At 40.1% G+C, this 16370-nt stretch overlaps 1 protein-coding gene across 1 annotated transcript in view; it reads right to left on the minus strand.

Moving 5' to 3' along the window:
* LOC117473196 (E3 ubiquitin-protein ligase RNF31) overlaps window positions 1-16370 on the minus strand; it is a gene marked incomplete in the record, with an annotated part of 85460 nt that overhangs the window by 45794 nt on the left and 23296 nt on the right. The window contains 3 exon segments of the mRNA XM_034118716.1: window positions 8070-8225; window positions 14788-14934; window positions 15542-15740. Of these exon segments, the coding sequence (XP_033974607.1) occupies window positions 8070-8225; window positions 14788-14934; window positions 15542-15739 (501 nt within the window).

Raw genomic sequence — 16370 nt, forward strand, 5'->3', positions numbered from 1 at the left:
AATATGCGGAGGCAAAACGGGTGCTGCAGGAGAAAAAGATACGATTTCAGACCCCATTCTCAGCCAAGCTGAGAGTCTTTTTCCAAGACGAGAACCGAATCTACGTCTCGGCGGAGGAGGCAACCAAGGATATGGCTGCAAAGGGCTTGCCGGTAAAGATGTTCAATCCCCCGGAGATGTGGGCGGAGAGGATCAAGTGGCTGAGCTGGTTTCCCGGGGGAGAGAGACGGAGACACCCGCTTCGCGCACAGGATTCAAGGAGAAGCTGGATACTTTTAGGAGATCTGAAAGACTTTGACCGAACAATACGCACAGAAATGTGAGTTATTCTATCTCACGGAGTGGCATGGGGACCGAATGTCATATTGGTGAGTTTAAATGTAAGTCGTTTTACAATATTGCCTAAAACAACGGACTTGCTAAATACGAAGGAATTGACCAGCATCTTTTAAAATTATTTCTCTTCTTATACTCTGTCTTCTAGAGTGGCATTTAAGTTGTTTTGTTAAGCTTGTAATATTGGGGGGTGTAACTGCAATGCATTGCCGCTTACATCCACCTACAGAGGGTCCTCTATCCCTAGTGGGAGAGGAAGGTTATCCCTCTGAGCCTTCAAAACACCACGGCTCCAACAGGGTCACAGATAGGACCTCAGTTCAGGGAGTCAACTTTGTGTTATTGTTTTCAATGTTGTGTTTTAAGTACCAAAGTGTGTGTTCAGTTAAGGGATTTTGTATGTGTGTGTGTAGCAATAGGGGTAAGGTAGCCTTTGAGATGTCAGAAGTATTGCAATAATGCCAGGTTTGATAATGCCAGGCCTTCTCAATCCGATCAAAAGGTAAAATCCCTTGGCTAACTAACAGGGAGTCCCCATTGACTTGCATAGAGCTCCCTGGTTGGTAATAGACGAGTTGGGATCGCGGAGAAATGCTCTCCGCAGACCCATTCTCACAGCGTTATAAACCTTTTTCTTACTTAATATCAAGCCACACTTATTGTTTGTAAAATCTTGGGTAAAATTCAAAGGGAGAATGCGGGTGTTGTTTTTCTTCAAGAAACACACCTGTCAGAACCAGATCATGCTAAACTTAAGAGAAGGGGTTTCAATCAGTGCCCTGTACTACGAAGCAGGATTTTCGGTTAGCGAGGTAACTTCAGGGTTAACTCTGGGTTTCCGGTCCTACGACGCTGGTTCACTTCTACCGGGGTAGATCTCCATGGTAACTTGTGCTGAACACCTAGCCTGCTCCGGAACAGGTTTGGTTCCATATAAGAGATCAACTCAGTGAAAGCACCGCCGGCTGACCAATCAGTTCTCCGTATGCGGAGTTTATAGCGATCAAGTCATATATTACAGGAGAAAGGAAATACAGAAAAACTGCCGTTGCAGGAATGACGGCCGGCAAAAATCACCGACTGTGTGAACGTGAACATTTATAGAATATCACCTCCCATCTTCAGAGCAATCTGACTATTATAACATTAGCGTTAAGAAAGCTTACTTAAATATCTGCCACAACATAAGTAACCGGATCAAAGTAACATTACGTACAGTACGCGGCACTGTGAGTGCAGACGTCAATGTGTCCCTTTATCATTCATATCACATGATATCACATAATAATGTATCATATATTTCCTTATCTGAGTCAGCTTCTTGAGCCGTATCTGGCCGTGCAACACTTACAGTGTCACATACTGTATGCAGAAGTATTATTTTAACCTGTTAAGCACTGGAGCCCCCCCACATGGGGGCCCCCCAACGTTTTTTCTGCGAGACTGTGTCTCAGGGCTTCTTAACATTTATGAAACTATTAATGTGTAGCACCAGATTAACGGGAAGAATCTCAGCTAACTGAAGATATGAACCATTTTTACCAAAACAAAACACAAGTCTCATAAGAAGCGTCTAAATGCGTCACTCTCACTCCTTATTTGTTAACGTGTTGGTGTGTGTAGAACTTCCCCTCGATTCCATTGGCTCTAGCGATTATAAATCGAGCAAGGGGGGCCAGAGATATGGAAAATCCACCCAAATGACCCCAGAAGTGTTTTTTTTTTGCTAAATCTCTCTAAAAAGGTCAAATGTCACTTGTTTTGCATCAATCTTGATACAGGGTACTTATTATATGTTGTACTTTGGATTCCTAAAGCTTTTAGTCTACTAACCCATCATCCAAGGGTAGTTTTCACTATAAGTAAAAAAGAATTTTTGGACGGACACTATAATTTACAGTTTTTTACTATGTAAAATCTGAATTTTCTTTAAAATAAAAAACATCTATATTGATTCTGACTTTTCTACATCCAACTCACAGGTTTATCATTACTTTGAGAATAAAGATTATTAATTTAACCCTTTTAGAAGGGAAGATATGGTCATTTGTTCTGGGAATGTCATTTTCGAGCCTGAGACCTGAAAAACAGGCTCAGGGCTTAACAGGTTAAGCAACACATTAAGTTGACGAAACACTCGAGTCAAATGTAATTAAAGTCTGATCCACTCATGTCTTAGACGGGGCAGTGATATCATAAAACTGTTAATGTACGAATTCAAACACTTTTTCTTTTACCAGCTGTATTCACCTTGCAGGTGCAGCTATGTGGCTTTGATCCTGGATAAAGTGTTTAAGTCATGGATGTTTAAAGTTTAACTTCTTCATATTTGTCTAATATTATAGTTTACTTTTCATTTAGGAAGTATGACGCTGCGCTGTCAGTACGCTTCTCCATGTTTGTGATTGGTCAAATGTTGCTAACCCCGCCCCTTTCATGTGAACGTACACTCAGCCGGACGGAGAAACCCTGGGTTGATTTACCGAGTTGATAACCAGCGTCGTAGGACCGCTTAGCGAGAGCGCGTTTGTTAGGGTTAGTTAAGCCAGATAACTCAAACATATCCAGGGTGTGTTGAACTGGATTCGTAGTACAGGGCACAGGTCTTCTCAGCCTCATAAATCTGGACCTAGAAGGGGGGTGTCAGTCATGATGATAGCAGATACGTTTAAACAACGATGACCAAGCGGAGACTCTGGACTCCCAACGGTGACAGATAGCCAAAATAAGTCTTTAAAGGCAGTAATTACAAGTGAGGAATTGAGTAGGGCTATTTCTGGGATCAAAACCAACAAAAGCCCTGGGCCAGATGGATACACAGCTGAATGGTACAAGGTGTTCAAATAACCTTTAACTCCACTACTGCTTAGGGCCTTTAATTGGGTGCTCCAGACAGGGGAGACCCGCCCTCCTGGAGAGAAGCAGTAATAACTGTTATCCCCAAGCAGGGAGGAGATGGGCTAGATTGTTCAAATTACCGACCTGTGAGCCTCTTGAACAAAGATTACAAGATTTTTGCATCAATATTAGCTAAAAGACTCGAGAAAATCCTGCCTGAAATCATTCACTTAGACCAGACAGGTTTCATTGAAAATCGGCAAATTCAGGACAACTCTAGGCGTTTGACTCAGTTAAATGGTCATTTCTGTACAAAACTCTGCACAAATTTCAGTTTCACAAAAATGTCATACAGACAATACAGGCTCTTTATAACAAACCAACGGCGAGAATAAAAATAAATGGCTCCCTTTCAGGACCCGTCGAATTGGAGCGTGGTTGCTGCCAGGGATGTCCTGTAAGCCCCCTCCTGTTTGCGCTCTTTATAGAGCCTCTGAGCCAAATGATAAGGCAAAAATTATCAAATACATGGAGTCTCATTGGCAGGAGAAAACAAAAAAGCGATGTTCGTGGACGACCAGCTTCTTGGTTTCTCTAAAATGTACATGTTTAAAGTAATGCTAGTCGCCAGTAAAAAAGCCATAATGAAAAAATTGTTAAGCCAAGTACCACCAACTCTAGCAGACTGGTTTAATGTGGTGCACGCAGAGATGGAGTACTCGAGTGCCGATTTTCGGGACTCGTGACTCGACTCGGACTCGCGCACTGATTGACGCAACTCGGACTTGGACTCGTGAATTCTCGCGCACGATGACTTGGACTCGGACTCGGACTCCTGAATTATCGCGTACGCTGACTTGGACTCGGACTCGTGAATTTTTCCCCCCACGATGACTCGGACTCGACTTGTACATTGACGCTCCGACTTGGACTCGGACTCGAGCAAGTTTTCTCTGGAGTCTGATGTCCTCTATCCTGGCGTGTGCACCGGCTGCGAGGCGAGTTCACGTACTGGGCCCCGCTATTCCAGTCTAAAGATGTCTAGAGACACACCCCGCATCGTGCTGTATGCTTTCACACATTCTGCTTCCACATTGGAAAAGAGCAGCGCAAAATGCTCGTTATGTGGAAACAATATTGAAGAGAAGGCTCCGTAACACATTACTCTAAACATCGAGTTCAGACATATAGGCTGATAGAACACTATCATCAGAGTAACGTGATCTAATCAATAAATAAAGATTCAGCCGATAACACGAAAGCATATGGCTACTTAACATGCAGAATGATGTCATTTTGCATGCTAAGTAGCCATGTGCTTTCTGGGGCTAAATCTTTATCAGTAAACCGATTTAACCGGTAAAAGTTCCTTCAAAATAAGAGTCCCGATCTTATTACTATCAAAATAAAAGTGCAAAACGAAAACTTTACCATAGGAAAATATTGGATTACAAATATAATCATTTCTCTAAAAGGTAACTCATTTTAAACATAGTTTATTTATATATAATAATAATAATATTAATATTAGTAATAAGCTTTATATTTGTATAGCACCTATTACAAGAATTGTAGCCAAACTGGCTTCACAGCAGTTCAATAGACAGATTAGTATAACATCACAGGATAAAAGCAATGTAGAGGAGCAGCTACATTTCAACACATATATCCACGAAGATTAATACATGAAGACTTGTGACTCGGACTTGACTTGGACTCTTCTTAGGTGACTCGGACTTGGACTCGGACTCGAACACAGGTAATGATGACTCGGACTCGGACTCGACTCAGACACTCCTTGGGTGACTCGGACTTGGACTTGGACTCGGACTCGAACACAGGTAATGATGACTCGGACTCGGACTCGACTCGGACACTCCTTGGGTGACTCGGACTTGGACTCGGACTCGAACACAGGTAATGATGACTCGGACTCGGACTCGACTCGGACACTCCTTGGGTGACTCGGACTTGGACTCGGACTCGACTACGACTCTCCCTTGGTGACTCGGACTTGGACTCGGACTCGACTACGACTCTCCCTTGGTGACTCGGACTTGGACTCGGACTCGAACACAGGTAATGATGACTCGGACTCGACTCGGACACTCCTTGGGTGACTCGGACTTGGACTCGGACTCGACTACGACTCTCCCTTGGTGACTCGGACTTGGACTCGGACTCGAAGAGTGGTGACTCGAGAGTGACTTGGACTCGTGAATTGGTGACTTGACTACAACACTGGGTGCACGACATTTTTGTTATGGAAAAATTAACATTTGCTCTAAGACTCAAGACACATTTGACAAGTGTTGGAAGGGATGGATTGAGTTTGTAAAACCATATAGATCAGACTTCAACTAAAAACTATGTTTGTAATGTAACCCCCCTGGTTCTCTGCTAAACAGTTTTGATTATTGTTGTGTCTCTGTCTCTTCATGTTCGTTTGTCTGTATGCGTGATTTGCATTATTTGTTTTGTATAATTTCAAAAAAATTAAAATGTAAGATGGTTTGTAACTGTTGACTTTTTAAGCAAATAAAAAAGAAAATATATAAAAAAAAGAAAAGACTAATGTCACAGCAGGATCTGGAAAAACGTGTCCATGCTTTTATCTTCAGTAGACTGGACTACTGTAATGGTGTCTTTACCAACAAATCTATTAGAAAGCTGCAGCTGATTCAGAACGCTGCTGCTCGAGTCCTCACTGACACTAAGAAAGTGGATCACTCCAGTTCTGAAGTCTTTACACTGGCTTCCTGTGTGTCAAAGAATTAATTTCAAAATACTGCAGCTGGTTTATAAAGCTTTGAATGGTTTATGCCCAAAATACTTTTCTAATCTCCTGCTAAATTATGAACCATCCAGAACTCTCAGGTCTTCAGGGACTGGTCAGCTTTCTGTCCCCAGAGTCAGAACTAAACATGGTAAAGCAGCGTTCAGTTATTATGCTCCAAATATCTGGAACAAACTCCCAGAAACCTGCAGGTCCGCTGCAACTCTTACTACTTTTAAATCCAGGCTGAAGACTTTTCTTTTTGTCGCTGCTTTTAATTGAACTATTCACATCTTAAACTGCACTGTTATTGATGCATTTTATACCTCTGCTTTCTATATTAGCTTATTTTATGTTTATTTTATTCTCTCTGCTTTGGAATGACTGTTTTTGAATGCCATTCTGCATTTTTTCTTAATGCTCTTTGTGTCTTACATTTTTGTAAAGCACTTTGAATTGCCTTGCGTTGAAAGGTGCTATATAAATATACTTGGCTTGCCTATCTACTTAAAGGGCCCATGTCATGGCCATTTCAACTGATCATATTTCCATTGTTGAGGTCTACTAGAATAGATTTAAATTGTGCAATTTTCCAAACTCACATTGGTTTCTCATACAGCATCTCTGTATAGTATGTGTATTCACCGGTATTCACTCTCTGTCCTAAACGGCTTGTTGGAGCTCCTGCACCCCCCCCCTCCCTGTGAGCCCAGTGTGCTCTGATTGGTCGGGACGTTGCGAGGCTCGTTGCTGCGAGGAGCGGAAAGGTTTCTGGGTCGGCGATACAGCGAGAACAAGCGAAACTCATCCTGAGCACTCACAAACACTCACAGCCGAAGTAAAAACAATAAGTGTGGCTTGATATTGAGTAAGAAAAAGGTTTATAACGCTGTGAGAATGGGTCTGCAGAGAGCATTTCTCCGTGATCCCAACTCGTCTATTACCAACCAGGGAGCTCTATGCAAGTCATTGGGGACTCCCTGTTAGTTAGCCAAGGGATCCTGGTGTGTGAGGTGCTCCGCGGATTGGTCCATTTGGGCCAATCCCGTCATTTGTTGTTGATTTGGGTATTCACACGTCACAGAACCCAGGAAGCAAACAATGGAAAAAGAAAAATTTCCAAAAAGGCGTTCTGGGGCAGCATAGACAGGTCTTTTCTGTGTTAGAGTAGAGCAAAAGATGCTTTATTGGTGCGTCAAATTCATATTTCCCACGATGAAACGCCAAGGGTGACGCTCTGACGCTGTGTCGATGCTTTCGCAATGAGTAAGTGGACAGGTCAAAATGAACTGGATTGAAACAACTATAGACATGACCAGGATCCTAGAGATGTGCATGCTCGCTCACTAACACACACTAAATAAAATGGGACCATAATCAATTTCATCAAAATCATCTGTGTTAACACTGCACTGAAAAGGCTGCTATGAGAAGGCAATTTTCAGTGCAGAGGTGGATTAGTGGAGTAAGAAGCGTTTACACTTCTCTACAAGAATGTGGTGCACAATGGGCAACGTTTTTAAAGCTTTCTGTGACTCTGCAGCAAAGTCGGGGCAGTGTCACAGAAAGAAAACGGTGAGGGGCAATGAGAAATATTAGGAATGCTCATGCTGTGCTGCCAACATAATACACACACACACACAGGATGCATTGCCCATGATTAACAATGTGCAAATAACAACTACCATAGAGCAATGCCCATACAACTGCTGCCTGACGAATGAATCGTTTTTTTACCGATGCAAAGACGCTACAGTCGCGAGTTCAACCCAAACTGTAGCCGATGTGCACTCTTTCAACCGGTGCACTCACATTTTGAACGTTTATGCCGGTGCACCGATGCGAATCTTAACCACACACACACACACACACACACACACACACACACACACACACACACACACACACACACACACACACACACACACACACACACACACACACACACACACACACACACACACACACACACACACACACACACACACACACACACACACACACACACACACACAACACACACACACACACACACACACACACACACACACACACACACACACACACACACACACACACACACACACACACACACACACACACACACACACACACACACCTTGGTAAGCATTTCTAGTTCCATCCTCAGACTCATCACTTCCAGCGTCACTGCAGCAACTCGGCCAACATCAGGATCTGTGACATCATCGGGGAAGCTGAGCCCATCTGGCTGCTGATTAGAGTAACCATAGAGACAAAGCACTGCTCGTCCTCCCTGAAAGCAGAAAAACAAATCAATTTTTTCAAACAGCAAGGTAAGAGGGTGGACCTTCCCAGGCTCTACAGTATATGTATACGTTCTGTCATTCAGCACAGGAGAGGGACAGGATAGAGACAACTGTAACAAACTTAGAGCAGGATAAAGACACATTTAGGACAAGATCAGGACAGGATCAGTTTACGTATGGGACAGGTTCAGGACAGGGTTGGAACAAGTTTTTGTGCAGTTTCAGGGGAGGATATTGGACAGGTTCGGGACAATTTGGGGAGAAGTTCACGGCAGGACCTAGCATAATATATTCAGGGCATCTCACCATCTAAACAATGTGTGAAATATTGCAGAAAAAAATATCTGTAGCATACACATGTTTATGATACTTTGACACTAGGTGTTGCTCAGAAGGATAATCACCATGTATTACCACCACCTTGTGATTTTTGGAGCAGAAATCCCATCGTCATCTATCAAATATCACATATATCACCAGCAAGTAAAAAGCTAACATTAGGCAGTAAGAGAACATCTAAAGGCTAATGTTGTGCGTGATGACGTTTAGTAGTCTCATTTAGTGACTTGTTAGCAACCCGTGTTTATGTGACACATAGAAGCTTCAGACATTCACCAGTGGGGTGTTTACTGACGTATTTTATGTCATAGAAAAAAACATCAAAATATCTTCAGCTTGTGTTAACCACAGACCTTATACCAGGCAACTAATAAAAACACATAAAAACAATGTTGAAAATGCTACCCGGGTGTAAAACATATTCCTGCATCACTCTATATGCCGTGAGGCTTGAACATAAAGATGTTTTTGTATTGTGTTGTTGCAAATTCTTTCAAATTCCCTAGTTCTTTTTTTAACTATACAGATGGAGCCTCTTATTTTGGACCCCAGCATACAGCTTCCTGCCGACTGCCAGCCAGTTGCCAGCCAGTTGCCTGCCAAAGACCAGTATTCAGGAATGTTAGGCCCTCCCACTATTCTCCAATTTCAGGGTTTAACCAGGAGATGGCGCTATATATTAAATAACTAAGACTTAGTTTTTCACAATAGAAAATGCAGATATTATATAAAAAACTAAAGTTAAAATCTTGTTTTTAATGCCCCAAGAGCAATAACATCTTGTCACAAGCTTTTTGGAAGAAAAAGACTGACTCAAGAGACCTGTAGTTGACTAATTACAGGCCTCAATAAAGTTCTGCCATTGGTTGTGAAAAACAACGGTGGACATAGTGGAAAGTGAAATTGACATTGTCGAATTTAATAAAAATACAAAATAATGTATCTGTGTACGTGTTTTACTATGTGATCTGCACTTATCAAACATCTAATTAAGGCGAGACACCCCAGGTGAATAGGGTATTTTTAACTTAAAGATATCAGCTAAATATTTCTCCAGTTAATTACTTACAATAAGGCAATTGTTTTTTGTATTACAAGTCTTCTGAAATAGCATGTTTAAATATCCAAATGAACCATTATCTCATGAAATATGCGCATATTTTAACACATTTCAGGAACCGAAATCTGAACTTTGGATAAAGCCAGGATCAAAATTATTGTTTCATTTTGTAGTCATATTAGTATCTAAGGCTTTTACAGAAGGGATTTTGGATATCTCTTTTTATCACTCCATAAATCAGAAAATACTGTCAACAGCCCTAAAATATCAATTTTCACCATGTTTTTAGGTATAAAATGTTATATAATTCAGGCTATGAATTATATATGACCAAACCCTTCTGTAAAAGCCTTCATAATATTGATAGGAATATAACTGGAAGGTTTGGTGTATGTAACTGCTGAGTGATTCTACAATTTAGGGTACATTCCATGTCCATTGATGTCCATTGATGATAATTATAATTATTCTAACTATTTTCTTCAAAAATATCATATTTTGCCTATTATTGGAAAGCATGTTATAATATCACACAAACATTATGTGCATCCTATGCTTTATTTAGCTTGAAATGTGTCATGATGTTCTTAAATTGTCAGTTTTTGCTATGTCCGTTTTTCAGTTGAGGGTGTCTTGGATTCAAAATAATGAATAAAAACCATTAAAGTAAATTTAAAAAATGATTCATTTATTTCAAAAGTCTAAATACTAAAGAATAATAACATATTTTTAATTGATTTCCCCCTTTAAATAATTTAAATATCTTAATATATGAATGTCCGCAAAAGTTCTGTCAACTATGTTACTAACAGAACTTCCCCCTTTAACTCAAAAATTGTTTGTCCCAATACCATGTCACCAGCATCACATGATGCCATGTTCCTCTTTGGCAGACATTTTGAACACACTGTGGTGATTGTCCTCTACATTTTTACAATATTTTATGTATAATAGCACATGGTCAATTAATATACTCATTGACAATCAACAATGTTACGTACATTGTTATGGTTTACAATTGTTTAATGATTTTAATTCAATTATATGTGCAAATGTGATGTTAACCTGTTCAAGAAAATGACATGTGGTCATCCAGGCAAGGCCTACCATTGAAATGATGGGTCAAAATAGGGAAATTGTCAACTAGGTTACCTGTCAACTGAGTTACCCAGTACTGTAATAACTGTAGTAACTTAGTTGACAGGTAACCTAGTTGACAATTTGTACGACATGTAGACATCATTACACATCATTATCAATGGAATTTTGCACTTCTGCCTTGAAATTAACATAGTGCTGATGGTTAATAATGTGTCCAGTCAACTATGTTATTTGCGTCAAATGTTTGACTTTCATTGTCAACTATGTTGCACCTCATTTTTTCAAATTTAAAATATCTAAAATAGTGCTTCTGATATCCTTTATAGTATAATGTATATCTACACAGGTTGGAGTTTTACATGACATCTCTTAAAACTATCAAAATGACCTGTATGGTAGTTTTATAATACAAAATATCCCTAAACTTAATGACAGTGCTGAACATATCACATGAAAAAACAAAACTTTAATACAATTATTTTTTAAACTTTAAAAAATCTTTGGATATATGGTAGAATAGACTCAAGAGCCTTTCAAATTTGATTTTACTTGAAGTGCAGGACTTAATCAAATGATTGTAATGACATCAAGTTTGTCCGTAACATAGTTGACAAACTGAGTAGTGAAAACATCCTTTCCCTTAAAATAAAAAAATATATAAAAATGTTTAAGCTTTGCAACTAGTGGATATGTTACACTGAGGAATATACTAACTTGAACCACTGATTGTTCTATCTATACATTTTATTTGGCATTAGTAAATAATTATGCACATTTACAGATATTTTACATGATATGAGTGATAACACGTGTTATAAGGGCTATTTCGCACAATAGGTGTGCCTTGAGATTTTTACTTGTCCTTTGGTGTGCCTTGGGCACAAAAAGTTTGGGAACCACTGCTGTAGAGAAATGTAAACGTTCACCATCCCCCACCCGCCTACTGTATGTTGCTTTTTGACATGTAAATGGATAACTACCCCCCTCTGAGTGAATACCTGTTGTACCTGTCCGGGGCTAAGCCCATAGGACGATGCTCTGATGTCATCACCCTCGCACATTGGTCATATGTTTACAAAAAACGATGTTAACACTTTCTCGTTCTTAATATATGCTATATTTAGGGTCGATATGTGTTGAATTTACTTTAAAATAGCAGATCACTGTGATTCACTTCTCCGCGGCTCCTCCGTGCAGAGAGGCCCCCCCCCCCCCCCCTTGACAATTCACGAGCGTCTAACTCTCTCCCCCCTGTGAAGAGATATCACAGGGGGGGGTTGGGACACACACATTCCGATGGCCAATTCGTTTTAAACAAAGAGTGGGGTGGGGGCTGGTGAACGGTATGGTCAATGTTTGTAAACACTGTGACATTTTGACTTTATTTGATCATTTCAGTTAAAAACTAACGTTCATATTTCATATTACTGTTTTGCCTGGCTGGACCTGTAATTTACAGGAAAGGAGTGCACGCTACTAAAGAGACACGCTACCATGGAAACCAAACAATGGTGTTGCTGTATTGAAGTCCGAGTGGAAACAGTCATATTTGGAGCGTTATGTTAGAATGAAACAGCGAGGTCGTGACTCACAAAAAAAAAGTGTTACTTCACTAACTGTAAGCTTGTCACTCAGAGTAACCTACAGTTAACTTAACTGTTGGAAAAGAAAGATCAGAGTTAGGAGTGTGAACACACAGCTGAGAGCTGCCGTTTCATTCTGACTGTTTAAAAAAACGGTAACAACGGACTATTTTTCTTAGCGGATGCATGTCAATTTAAATCAATACATAGAACTATGTTTTAAATCAATAAAAATATTTTCTAAATCCATAAAAGCATTTTAATTAATATTGGGAGTCATGTCGTTACTTTGTTGAGAATGTGGCCATGTAATAAGCGGGATAATTTGCAGCGACTTGGTCATTATGGGGGAAAATAACACCCAGGGATCAAGATCCCTCCGCGACGCGGAGGGATCAGTAATTTTTAGTGAATTACTGAGTTTAGGCACGTTAATAACATTTTAATGAAGTTGAATACATTATATTCATATTTGTCAGTGATTTCATGTCAATTCGGCGAACATAAACGATTAAATTAGGATTAAAAATCGAGAGCCGGCTGCTGTTCGTTACGGTAACCCAACTAGGACACTTGACACAGTGGCTTTTGGCAAAGCACACAAAGAAAACAAAAAAAACCGAGAGAGATGAGTTATTGTTATTACAACGTGACTTCACTATTATTTAACAACTATTTTTATTGGGTTCTTTTATTTGGGGTTAAGTACATTGTCAGAATAAGTGAGAAATGGATTTAACTTCTGTTAGACAGCTATCATACTGAATAAATATTTATGCAAAAATGTATGGCATTAATAATGTATATCTAATTACATTTAAAAATGTATGGCATTAATAATGTATATCTAATTACATTAACTGTGAATGTCTTTCATTTTATTTAAAATGAAATAAAATTACATAAAACATTTTCCATAAAAAAGTTGATTCAAGAACAAATCAGTACTTTTCTTATATGACTATTATTGCTAAATTTGAAAGGTCTTTACCAGCTTTGGAATTATATATATATATATATATATATATATATATAGCACCTTCTGCCATCCCATCTCTACTGACATATGGATCTTAACAAAGATCCGCTATACATTAGTACCAGATATACTGTACACGGACATTTTAGTGAACCAGACCAGCTGTTTCCGCCGGGTCTTCGCTTCCCGGGCATCACGTTGTTTACAAGTGTGTTCAGATGCTAAATGACAAGTGCAAGTGACAATTGTTGTCGTCTTCTCTGTGAACGTTTTTTTCTCCGTTATTTTGCCATTTTCAGATTTAAATTTCGAGCGAAAAGCTAACCAGGAAGTAATAATTACTTAAGCGGAGAACGGAGAAAGTAAACGTTACAGCAGGCATAACAACAGCCGGTGTTTATTTTATTATAATATATATCATTTGTTTTAAAGCTCAATATATAGTTCTATCCGTGACATATGGATCTTAACAAAGATCCGCTATACATTAGTACCAGATATACTGTACACGGACATTTTAGTGAACCAGACCAGCTGTTTCCGCCGGGTCTTCGCTTCCCGGGCATCACGTTGTTTACAAGTGTGTTCAGATGCTAAATAAAAGTTTAGCTTGTACTTTTGATACCCCGCCTCTCGGCACCACAACATCCAGTTTACTGTATTTCACATGAGCGATGTCGAACATTGAAAAGTCCTTATAAAATCTCTGTTATTAGATCAGTACTTTTCTTATATGACTATTATTGACTTGAACACTGAGAATGTATTTATTAACTTCAGACATTTGAAATATTTGAAATCAGATGAAAACAAACTGTAACGGAGCCTGCCGTGTTATCTATGATTACTATGCCTTACTGTACATTCATAATTTCAGCCGGAGGTAGGTGGTAGGCGTTGCGGAGGAGCAGATTGCGAGTGAGGTGCCTGTTCTAAACGAACTATTCCAGCTGTTATAAAGCATTAAATAAAAAGTAAGCAAGGAATACAGAATGTTTCGTTACGTAACTTTGTTGAGAATGTGGCCATGTACATGTAATACATGGGATCATTTGCAGCGACTTGGTCATTGTGGGGAAAAATAACACCCATCCTGATCGTTTCAATGAAGTTGAATACAGAATATTCATATTTGTCAGTGATTTCATGTCAATTCGGCGAACATAAACATCAATGATGATGATTAAATTAGGATTAAAAATCGGGAGAGCCGGCTCGTTCGTTTTTTCCGACTAAACAACATCTATTATTTAGAAGTTGATTTCACATGACTCCAGTGTGGAACTCCACTGCACCCCCTGGTGGATCAATGATCCATTGCAGCTGGCTTCACAATAATTAAATGTATTTATCATGGGGGCGGTATCAAGTCTGACTGGGGGCCGGCCGGCCATCACGGAACGTGCATGAACCGATCACGACCCTCGCACTTTAAACTGTCCAAAATAAGACGCTTCATCTGTACTATACCTTGTATGTGTTGTTACCTGAATAGCATCAACAGTGGCCCTGAACACTGGGTTGTTGTGCTTCACAGTCCTCCAGTACTTTGGCCTGTTGGGATTTGTCAGATTACAGCCATACTTTTCTAGGATGTTCAACGCTGTAGACAAGCGCTGGAGAGAGGCAAGAGTCTGAGGAAGGAACACAGAGAGAAGAAAACATGACCAAACGTTAAAAAGCTTTACGCTTCAAGTTCAATTAGTAGAAACACTCATCGAATCTCATCCACAGAGCAGAGAATGTAACACTTAGAAAAAGAGACAAACGATTTTGTCAACCGGACCTCTTTTTTTCTACTTTCATGGTGTTAGGTGTTGTGTCTTTGGCAGATTTTAGCATACAAAACTTTACAGATGTTATGTACAGCGCAAGTGGGGTCTCTAGTTGTCTTCGTGCATATGCTTCTCCGGCTTTCCTACATATTAAGTGTTTTCTTTATACACAGAATGAATGCATTAAGATAAAGTTGTAATTCTATGATGTGCTGGGAGCTACCATGCTAGCGTCAGTGCGTCCCAGATGTTGATGCCCCAACAGTACCCCCCCCCCCCCCTACAGTTTTAACCAGTCAAACTCCAGGCAGAGGGCAGACAGAAATGCTCACACCTATTAGGGATTTATAACTATACAGTCATTAGTAAACATGTTTGTTTTTTGAAACTGTGTCGGTGTCATAATGCATTGCTGCAAATATGCATTTCCAGGTGAGGATACTCTTTGTGCACTTGTTTCTCTCACCTCCTTCCGGTTGCTTCCGAAGCTGTTTTCTATGACCATGGTCTCTGCGGCGATGTGGCAGTATTTGGAGCAGGGCGGTAAAGGCAGATTTGAAATAGCCATCACCCCCACCCTCACCTCTGCCACCCTCCCACCAGAGTAGAGACACACCTCAGCCCGACTCCGCACCTCCTGCAGCTGCTCCGACAGGGACGGCATTCTACACACACACACACACACACACACACACACACACACACACACACACACACACACACACACACACACACACACACACACACACACACACACACACACACACACACACACACACACACACACACACACACACACACACACACACACACACACACACACACACACACACACACACACACACACACACACACACACACACACACACACACACTTGTAAAAGGTCAGAGAAAGAAGCTACATTTCAACATAGCAAGCTTATGTGCTCAATATAACAATTGCAACATGCTGATGTTTGGCAGGTATATTGTTAACCAATCAAAGGCTCAGTTTGTTAGCATGCTAAAATGGCTGCTTGGCATGAAGACACTTGATGATGCAGGTTAATGGAAATGTCATTAATTTGCAGGCATTTGGTCATACACCCAAAAATGTTACATATTCACCTAAGCATGGGCTAGAGTTCAAGTTCAAGGATCACCAAATGTATGTCGATTATTAATGTATGAAACATTTACGTATATTATTGAGTTCTTCCTGAGGGCAACATAAATGTCCGTATCAAATGTCTACATTTTTATAGAAACATTTAAATTGTATATAGATTCAGGTACCTCCTGGAAAACATTTGCAA

The sequence above is a fragment of the Trematomus bernacchii genome, unplaced genomic scaffold (assembly GCF_902827165.1).
Source record: "Trematomus bernacchii unplaced genomic scaffold, fTreBer1.1, whole genome shotgun sequence".
Taxonomy (NCBI): Eukaryota; Metazoa; Chordata; class Actinopteri; order Perciformes; family Nototheniidae; genus Trematomus; species Trematomus bernacchii.